This window comes from Raphanus sativus, chromosome 6, assembly GCF_000801105.2.
Source record: "Raphanus sativus cultivar WK10039 chromosome 6, ASM80110v3, whole genome shotgun sequence".
Classification (NCBI taxonomy): domain Eukaryota; kingdom Viridiplantae; phylum Streptophyta; class Magnoliopsida; order Brassicales; family Brassicaceae; genus Raphanus; species Raphanus sativus.
Window position 1 is genome coordinate 17260896 of NC_079516.1, and position 9117 is coordinate 17270012.

The window sequence follows — 9117 nt, forward strand, 5'->3', positions numbered from 1 at the left end:
GGTGGTTCAGAAACCGAAGATGAAACCCGTTTCTGTTCAGGAACCCATATGTGACCAACCATCATCGTCTTCTGGTTACATCTCACTTCCTATGTTCCTTTTTCATTCGTTGTTATTCACAAACCTAGTTACAGTCTTACGTCACAAACTCACATCTGAATGATATTATAAACATCGAACCAGAGTTGTGTTTCTAGGTCAAAACATTGTTTATTTGGTTTTATCGAAGTGTCTTTAATTCACTTGTTCCTAATGTAACATGTGATACATACTCTTATCATGTGCGTGTGTAGCCAATCCAGCAATGGTCTCATCAGATCCTGAAGCACTGCTACCTCCAAATCGGGCAATCGAAAATTTCAAATACCTACAACTCGCCAACGCAACAAACAACTTCAGCCTGGATTCTAGGATAGGACAAGGTGGATTCGGCGATGTATACAAAGGGAAGTTAGAGATTAACGGACAGGTAACTGTAAAAATATGTAGTCTTTGGATCAATCAAATTAAAAACAATCTCTTGATGCTCTTGTTGTTGTGAAAAAAACTATACGATGTTTCTAATGAGCGGATAATCTTTTTGTGTGTGGCTGTGTTGTTGGTATAAAGTTAAAGGATGTGGCTATTAAGATGCTTGATCCGAGTGGTAAACAAGGAACCAAAGAGTTCCTTGCGGAAGTCCTAATGCTCTCGATTTTTCGCAACAAAAACCTCGTGAAACTGTGTGGTTATTGCTGTCAAGGAGATCAAAGAAGCATCGTCTATGAATATATGCCTCTTGGATCTGTTGAAGATCAAATCCACAGTAAAAAACAAAACTATACTTCATTTTGATTAACTTATAAAACTGTCAAATATTTAATACAGTTTTTTTTGTTTTTCAGATTTCAAATCTGTACAAGAGGCTTTAGATTTGAGCACAAGGATGAAGATAGCTTTAGGAACAGCTAAAGGGTTAGCGTATCTTCACGATGAAGCACAAGTGATCTATAGAGATATGAAAACTGCAAACATATTGCTAGACCATGAGTTTGAACCGAAGCTCTCTGACTTTGGGCTTGCAAAGCTTGGTCCCGGGGAAGGCATGTCTCATGTCACTACTAGAGTTATGGGAACTCTTGGGTATTGTGCACCCGAGTACGCGGCTACTGGGAAACTGACGATGAAGTCTGATATTTATAGCTTTGGAGTTGTGCTGTTGGAGCTTATCACTGGACGCAAACCTTTTGGGGACTCAACCATGGGTGCACAACGTTTACTTGTGCAATGGGTAATGCTCTAACTATGATTTTACCTAAGAAAATACTAACCCTAAACTCCGAAGAAAGATATGGTTATGACTAGGACCGGTTGTGGGCATAGCCATGTGAAACATTAATTTTAAATTCTCAAAATTTTAAGATTCAATATATATATATATATATTTTTTTTTTTGAAAAAGGTCTATATATGTAAACATAGCTAGCCTACAACTTTTTTTTAGAAAAGCTTTTTATGAAAGTTATTGTCTATGGTCCTTAAAATTTTAGGACCGGTGCCGGTTTTGATCAAGAACGTTTTATCGATGTTGCTTCTTTCATACACAGCCAAATGATCTTATGATGACTCTTTGCTGGTCCTTGACAGGCACTGCCATATTATAGGAACCTAAACATAAGGCAGATTACAGATCCAAAGTTATTAATACAAGGTCATCCGTACTTGGAAGAAGCTGCGAGAAGAGCCGTTCAGTTAGCCTATATGTGTCTAAGAGAAAACGCAAAAGCTAGGCCAACAATAAGAGAAGTAGTCAAGGCTCTAGAGGTCATAGTTGGGGACATAGTGAGGAAACATAAAGGCAAGAACATTCAATATAAGCGAGGAGTAGATAAAGGGAAGAAAATTGAAGGGTCAACTGTTAGTGAAGAGGATGAAGATTTAGAGAGACAAAGAGATCTTGCTGATGCTAAGAGATGGGCTAAGGGTTTAAGAAATGAAAAGAGAAAAAGAGCAACGAGCTACCAAACCTGACTCGTTAAAAGGTTTTGACAATGAACAAATGTTTTTAATTATGTATTTCCTTGCTTAGCTTTTTTTTTGTTTGTTTGTAAACTGCTATATATATATATACTTATACCGAATTTTGGTTGGTACAAATGTTATTTTTTTCTTGGCTTACCAATATGTAAAAACTCAATGCTTATTAACACTTTGGTTCTTTGATTATTTGAAAACTGGGAATCGGCTTGATTAGTTTTGTTGATGATGATAATTGTTGGTGTTTGACAATAACAACAAGAAACACTGCTTGTCCATTATTTTGTAACATTTCAAACTTAGCAAAAATGAAAAACTGACTTTTTCTAGTATTTATAGTTGCGGATAGTTAAATAACTTTTTCTGAAGATATTAAAAAGAAACTTCATTACAAATAAAAAATAAAGATTTTATAAAATTCAAAAGATATTATATATTCCTCAAACGCATATTTTTAATTACAGCTGCTGTATTTGAACTTTGAACCTATGAGTCTAAGAAATTGAATACTTGTGTCTTTTATACCAACGATGTTTTTGAAAACTCAAAACGATGAGCTATTTTAGTATTTGAACTTTTTTTTTACCAAAAGTAAATTTACAAATGTCATCGAAGTCCAATGCCCAAAATGGTGTATAAACTATAAAATGAAGCTTAGAAAAGGAAAGATATCGACAAAAAATCTTTTCAAAAAAAAAAAAAGATATCGACAAAATCACGTAAAACCCTATAAGTACTTCAACGGTGTTTATGGAAAATAGGCTAATCGATAATCTCTGCTGGTTGGAAGCATCATATCTTTGAATTCCACTTCGATTACTCCTAGTGGCGGACATAGTAAGAGCCGTACAGGGACACATGCCCCCATCTAATTTTTCAATTTCACTGAGTAATTAAGCTTAATCAATGCCAGTGCCCATTACTAAATTATAAAATATAGTGAAAATGTTATGCGCCCCGATTAAATCCAGTTCTGGATTTTCCCCTCATTACTTCTTTCTCTCTCAAATTACATGTACATTTGTATTATTGACACTCCTATTTATATATCGTCAAACAGTAAAATATAGTGGATGATTGGTTGGGCGGTAACAAGTGATTTTATCTTTACTATTTATTTACAATCATAAAAATCACCGATCATGATTTATGTAGTTTTTAAATCTAAAACTAAAATTTTTTAAAAAATGATGTAGAAGCCTTATTTTCTAAAACAAAAATTTATTGATGTAAAAATCTCTTCCTTTTTAAAAATCTCTTCCTTTTTTATTTTTTTCTCACTAGATTTATACAGGTAACATCGGAAAATTATACAAATTAAATTCTACAATAAAATTTCAGTCACAGTCAAGAGTCCAACAAATCATCTTTAGTTTTGTATGTTTTATTTATTTTTTTAAATACTAGTAAGTTTAAATTTTATAATGGACATAGTGTTAGGCCCACTTGGGGGAGTATAATTCAGATTTCAAAGCTCAAACAAATTGTTAATGTTTGTGAAGAAGGTGAGTCCATCATAACCAATACGCATATGCATAGGTTGGCTGTCATCATTTTTACATTTTCCACTTTTTTTCTCTCGAGATTTTCAAAGTAAAAAAAAACTTTTTCTTTTTTTTTTCACTTAATATAGTAATATATCTTATTATCAAATCGAACAAAAGTAATTTTTTTTCGTAAAAAAAGTGTTCCCGGACTTTTTCGCTACTGGCCCCCACATAACCGTATTATTATAAATCGACAACCCAATGATATAATGACACTTAAGTTTGTAGTATATATATATTATTTTATTTTCTTAGACAAGTATATTTATAAATAAAAACAAAAAAAAAAGAAATAAAAAAAAAGTGTGGGGGAGAGGGGAAGGGAAAGGAACCCACCATTAGACTTGGAGGAGGAGGAGGAGCCCAAAAAGGAGCTTCTTTTATCGCTGGCTTACTCGTGACTCTTGTCGGCTTGACTTCGCCGGGAATCTAAAGAATCAATTCGCCGGAGACAACCTTCCTTCCTTTCCCCTCTTTTGTTATTACTAGAGATAAAATTGAGAAGAGAGAGAGAGAGAGATGTATGTAGTGCCGCCGCCTCCTCGATCCGATTCGGGATCCAACTCTGATTTACGGGTTTACCAAACCTGGAAAGGCTCCAATGTTAGTCACAAACTCCTTTTCATTCTTCTTCTTAAGCCTTTTTTGGATTTTTTTATTTTTATTTTTTGTCATTTCGTAGTTTGATAATTCTATCTGTTACTACTGGGACTCGGATTTAGCTATGTGCCCTAGTATCAACCTAACAATCAAATTTGGAACTTGGTTTTATTATTCGTGTTGTTTGTTACTCTTTAAAGGGTGGATTCAAACAAGTGTTTTTCATCCTAGGTTTCGATGTCTCGTTTTCTTTTGGTGGCGATAAGCCTTAGGAGCTTTTGTTTTGTGATTACCCTTCGAATGGTTTTTAAAGCTAACGCTAAAATGCCAAAAGTCAACACATTTTTGAGTTGTAACACTAAGAAAAGTTTGAAGCTTTTTGATGTAATAGCCATTTTTAGCTTAATTTGATTAGTGTTATCTTCACTGTTTGGAAATTTGTGAGATTATATAGCTGATGTCTATTTATAGCAATCTCACTGAAATCACTTTCTCTTTTTGCTGCTTCACTGAATGCCTTGAGTCTTTGACAACCTTATTTCATTTTCTATATCAGAAACATACCAAACACTTGTTATCCATCCCTGCCTTCTTCTTTTGTTATTATAGATAGTAAACACTACCTCTAGTTGTTATTGGGAGATAGCTCTCACTGGGGCATGCTTCCTCCAGTATTGGTTGAACTTTTACATTTTGTTTTTCTTTCAGAAATTCTTTCTTCAGGGGAGATTTGTATTTGGACCAGACGTAAGATCACTAGCGCTGACAATATGCCTCATCGCTGTCCCTGTCACAATCTTCTGCATCTTTGTCGCAAGGAAGCTAATGGATGACTTCTCTGATAACTGGGGAGTATCTATAGTCTATGTCGCCGTCGTCTTCACCGTTTATGTAAGTATTCACTTCTCCTCTTTCCACTGCAAGTAGATGTTTCTAATGATAAAACATCTTTTTTTCCTTCAGGATTTAATTCTTCTGCTGCTTACATCCGGAAGAGATCCAGGAATCATCCCTAGAAACGCTCATCCCCCTGAGCCTGAACCCCTCGACAGCAACGTGGATGCAGGAGGAGCTGGCCAGACTCCTCAGCTGAGACTGCCTCGCATTAAGGAAGTAGAGGTTAATGGGATTACGTTTAAGGTCAAGTACTGTGACACTTGCATGCTCTATAGGCCTCCTCGCTGTTCTCACTGCTCCATCTGCAACAACTGCGTTGAAAAGTTTGACCATCACTGCCCTTGGGTTGGCCAATGTATTGGGAGGGTAAGTAATTCACAATCCAAACTTAAAAACTATTCTCATAAAAAAAACTATATAAATGTTTCTGGTGGGTGGTTTGTTGCAGAGGAACTACAGATTCTTCTTCATGTTTGTCTTCTCAACGACCCTTCTCTGTATATATGTGTTTGCCTTCTGCTGGGTCTATATAAGGAAGATCACTGAATCAGAGCATACAACCATTTGGAAAGCAATGCTCAAAACTCCTGCCTCTATTGTTCTTATAATCTACACATTCATATCCATGTGGTTTGTTGGTGGCTTAACAGCTTTCCATCTCTATCTCATCAGCACAAACCAGGTAACATTGCTCTACCAAATTCAATCCTCTTGTTATAGATCACTGAGTCGTTGTAACCTTTTTGTCCTTGCAGACTACGTATGAGAATTTCAGATACAGATATGATCGGAGAAGCAACCCACACAACAAGGGAGTGGTTAACAACTTCAAAGAAACGTTTTGCTCTGCAATCCCTCCTTCAAAGAACGACTTCAGAGCCATGGTCCATCGTGAACCTCCGTTGCCTCCTAGGTCTGTGGCAGGGGGTTTCATGAGTCCAAACATGGGTAAAGCCAGTGATGACATCGAGATAGGGAGGAAGGCTGTTTGGGCTGACATGGGCTCAGCAATGTCAGAACATGGTGATGGCAAACATGGTAACAACGAGAGGTTACATGTTAAGGACGGTGAGTTAGGAGAGCTTTCACCAGACGTCAGGACGACGGTTGACGAACAGAGTGATAGGCCGAGTGTGCACCCGAGACGCTCAAGCTGGGGAAGGAAAAGCGGGAGCTGGGATATGTCGCCAGAAGTTATGGCCTTAGCAGCTAGAGTGGGAGGAGAACAAAACCAGAACGGTGGTGGAAGCAGCAGTGGAACTGGTTTAGTGACTGAGAACAGGCCTACGTAAGTCAGCTAACACGATTTAGCACGTACGGAAGGAAGACAGAACAGAGCTGAGCATTTATTCAGCTTAAAATCAGTTTACGCAGGCTTGTGGTTTGTTTGAGGCAAAAGAACTAGCAATGTTCTTAATGTGGAAAGTGTTTTTTTTGTGTTTGCTTTGTTGTCTTAAGCAAAGAGGTTGAATTGGTGTGTTTGTGTTACTTGTGTGTATGAGTGAGAGCTTCTTGTGGATTGTTCAGACTGTTCTTATTTTAGCTGTGTTTATACATTTAACCAGAGACAAATGTTTTACGGTAAAACTTTACGAACAAAACCAGTTTCTCTCTTATCTTATAATCAAGAAGCTGCAACTGAATTATCAAGACATGTGGACCAGAAGACAGACCATTTCTATAGTTCATTTGAAGCATAGCTCTGCAATTAATGCTTGAGAACCCTAATGCAGTAATGCTCCTCCTAACTATAAGGTTACAGAAGAAGAGTGTGTTAAAGGTCTCTGCTGACTGCTGAGTCAAAGATAGTCAAGAAAAAGTCCAAATCGATACTAATTAAACCCTTGAATCATGGAGATTTAACTAACTTCATGAAAATGAAAAAAATCTAAGCTTTTACAGGTATATCAGATCATAAATGCAGGATCTTTCAAGAGAGTCAATAAGATTTTCCTCAGTATTACACACAGAGACATATATGTACCATATACATATAAAATAACATGGACCATAGTTCTACTGAAATGTCACTATTATCATTTAGTAGCCTCTGCTCCTCTTTATTATGAGCCTTACTAACCACCATGTGACCGTGACGCAGACTCTAAAACCTCTGAAACGATTCTTTAAATTTTTTTAAAAATCTCTCTGTCCTCTAAATTCTACTTTAAACATCAGAGGCGTTAAAGCTTTTTCTCATTCAAACACTCATCAAACCATAAAACCTCCAATGGCAATTTAACAAGTTTGTTCATTTACAAACTCTTCTCAGCAACCTCTCAGTGCAATATGTACAAGAATCAGTTGCAAGAGCTAGCACAGAGAAGCTGTTTCAGCCTCCCATCATATACTTGCACAAGAGAAGGACCAGATCATGCTCCAAGATTCAAAGCTTCTGTGAACTTCAACGGCGAAATATTTGAAAGCCCAACTTATTGTTCCACTCTCAGACAAGCTGAGCATTCAGCTGCCGAAGTTGCTCTCAGTGCTCTCTCTTCAAAGGGTCCTTCTAAGTCTCTAACTGCTAGAGTTCTTGTAAGCCTTTCCTCACTTCACCATCTTTTTTTTTTTTTTTTTTTTTTGCAAAGTCTCATGATGTTTTTGGTTTGTTCTCAAAGGATGAGACTGGGATCTACAAGAATCTGCTTCAAGAGACAGCACATAGAGCTGGTCTTGACCTACCGGTTTATACAAGTGTGAGATCAGGACCTGGTCACATCCCAACGTTCTCTTGCACTGTGGAGCTTGCTGGATTAAGATTTAGTGGAGAATCAGCAAAGACTAAGAAGCAAGCTGAGAAGAATGCTGCTATTTCAGCTTGGTTCTCCTTGAGAAAAAGTGAGCTAATATTACCTCTCAATTTTTTTTTAACTTTTTAAATCCATTTGATAACACTTGTTAATATATACACTTTTGTTACACAGTGCCAACAAGCTTGGACTCTCAAAGAGGTGAAGAGAAAGAACGAGAAGTAGTTGCAAGAGTCCTCTCAAGATTTAGACCCAAAGAAGTGAGAAGAAGAGAACAACATCACTCAAGAAGAAGAGCAATCCGACAAGACACAACAACCACAAGAGATTTCTTGTGTGAAAAGCTCAGGTTGATTAGTCCATATACCGAAGAAGCTTCATCATCATCATCATCAGCAAAACACAACCAAACACTACCACCGAGATTCTGGTCTTCAACAACAGATCTCCAACAACAACAAGAATGCAAAGTCAAATCATTGCTAGAGAAGTCTAAAGAACATGCAGGGCTAAAACAGAGGAGCCCAGATGATGATGCAAAGCCAGAGATGATAGTAAAGTCGTTTCCTTTGTCTTTTAATCCACCATCGTCGTCATCAATGGAGAGAAGAAGCTGTTACAGTAAACTTCTTCCTTTTCCGGAGATGTTTGCTGGAGGTTTAGGGTTAAACCATCAGAAACTCGCTCCAGCTGTTCATATGAGATCAGTGATTCCAGTTTGTTCAGCTCCTCCACCTAAACCACCATCGATGCAGTTCAATGAACCCAACACATCTTCTTGTTCTGCTCCAAGCTCGTTGGGAATCAAAGGGCAAGAGAAGAAGTCTCTGAGATGGGAGATGATCGAATCAAAAATCAGTTCCAACCCATGATTAAAGGTTGTGTCTTTAGATAAACCCATGTTAGGGATTTGATCATAAATTAGTTATGGGTTTTGTGTATGTTCGTCGTGTTCCTTTGACTTTTTTTTGAAATATTTACGGCCTGACATGAATTCAATGCTCTGGATTGTATTGCACGTAGAACAAAAGGAAAGAGATTTTCAAAAAAATAAAAACAAAAAGAAAGAGAGGGTCAGAGAGGAGCAATAAATGTAGGAGAAGATGAAAGAAGAAAACAATTAATGGCATTTTGTTTTCGCCATTAATGCGCCGATTGCTCTGCTTCTCCTTCCTCTCTCTCTCTCTCTCTCTCTCTCTGACTCTCTCATTCATGCCTCTGTTTTAACTTGGTTTGTTTTTGTCTTTTTAAAAATACTGTTAAACGGCTACGTAGCCGTAACTATAGTAATAACTTTTTTTTGTTGA

At 37.1% G+C, this 9117-nt stretch overlaps 3 protein-coding genes across 3 annotated transcripts; all 3 read left to right on the top strand.

The window, feature by feature from the left end:
• Positions 1–206: 206 nt before the first annotated feature.
• LOC108811135 (serine/threonine-protein kinase CDG1-like) lies at positions 207–2010 on the top strand. Its single transcript, XM_018583185.2, has 4 exons — positions 207–469; positions 610–805; positions 885–1270; positions 1627–2010. The coding sequence occupies exons 1-4, from the start codon at positions 305–307 to the stop codon at positions 2008–2010; spliced, it is 1131 nt and encodes a 376-aa protein (XP_018438687.2). The 5' UTR covers positions 207–304.
• A 1819-nt stretch (positions 2011–3829) lies between these two features.
• Positions 3830–6647, top strand: LOC108813281 (probable protein S-acyltransferase 7). The gene is made up of 5 exons (XM_018585799.2): positions 3830–4166; positions 4872–5054; positions 5127–5426; positions 5509–5742; positions 5816–6647. The coding sequence occupies exons 1-5, from the start codon at positions 4083–4085 to the stop codon at positions 6350–6352; spliced, it is 1338 nt and encodes a 445-aa protein (XP_018441301.1). The 5' UTR covers positions 3830–4082; the 3' UTR covers positions 6353–6647.
• A 506-nt stretch (positions 6648–7153) lies between these two features.
• Positions 7154–9117, top strand: LOC130496533 (double-stranded RNA-binding protein 3-like). Its single transcript, XM_056988651.1, has 3 exons — positions 7154–7595; positions 7679–7898; positions 7985–9117. Exons 1-3 carry the CDS (start codon positions 7350–7352, stop codon positions 8680–8682), a joined length of 1164 nt encoding a protein of 387 aa, XP_056844631.1. The 5' UTR covers positions 7154–7349; the 3' UTR covers positions 8683–9117.

Coding starts and splice junctions, on each gene's coding strand:
- LOC108811135 (XM_018583185.2), top strand. CDS start 305: ATGGTCTCATCAGATCCTGAAGCACTGCTACCTCCAAATCGGGCAATC. Junction 806..884: donor TGTTGAAGATCAAATCCACA/GTAAAAAACAAA, acceptor TTTGTTTTTCAG/ATTTCAAATCTGTACAAGAG. Junction 1,271..1,626: donor AACGTTTACTTGTGCAATGG/GTAATGCTCTAA, acceptor GGTCCTTGACAG/GCACTGCCATATTATAGGAA.
- LOC108813281 (XM_018585799.2), top strand. CDS start 4,083: ATGTATGTAGTGCCGCCGCCTCCTCGATCCGATTCGGGATCCAACTCT. Junction 5,055..5,126: donor CCGTCGTCTTCACCGTTTAT/GTAAGTATTCAC, acceptor TTTTTCCTTCAG/GATTTAATTCTTCTGCTGCT. Junction 5,427..5,508: donor TTGGCCAATGTATTGGGAGG/GTAAGTAATTCA, acceptor GGTTTGTTGCAG/AGGAACTACAGATTCTTCTT.
- LOC130496533 (XM_056988651.1), top strand. CDS start 7,350: ATGTACAAGAATCAGTTGCAAGAGCTAGCACAGAGAAGCTGTTTCAGC. Junction 7,596..7,678: donor CTCTAACTGCTAGAGTTCTT/GTAAGCCTTTCC, acceptor TTGTTCTCAAAG/GATGAGACTGGGATCTACAA. Junction 7,899..7,984: donor TTGGTTCTCCTTGAGAAAAA/GTGAGCTAATAT, acceptor TTTGTTACACAG/TGCCAACAAGCTTGGACTCT.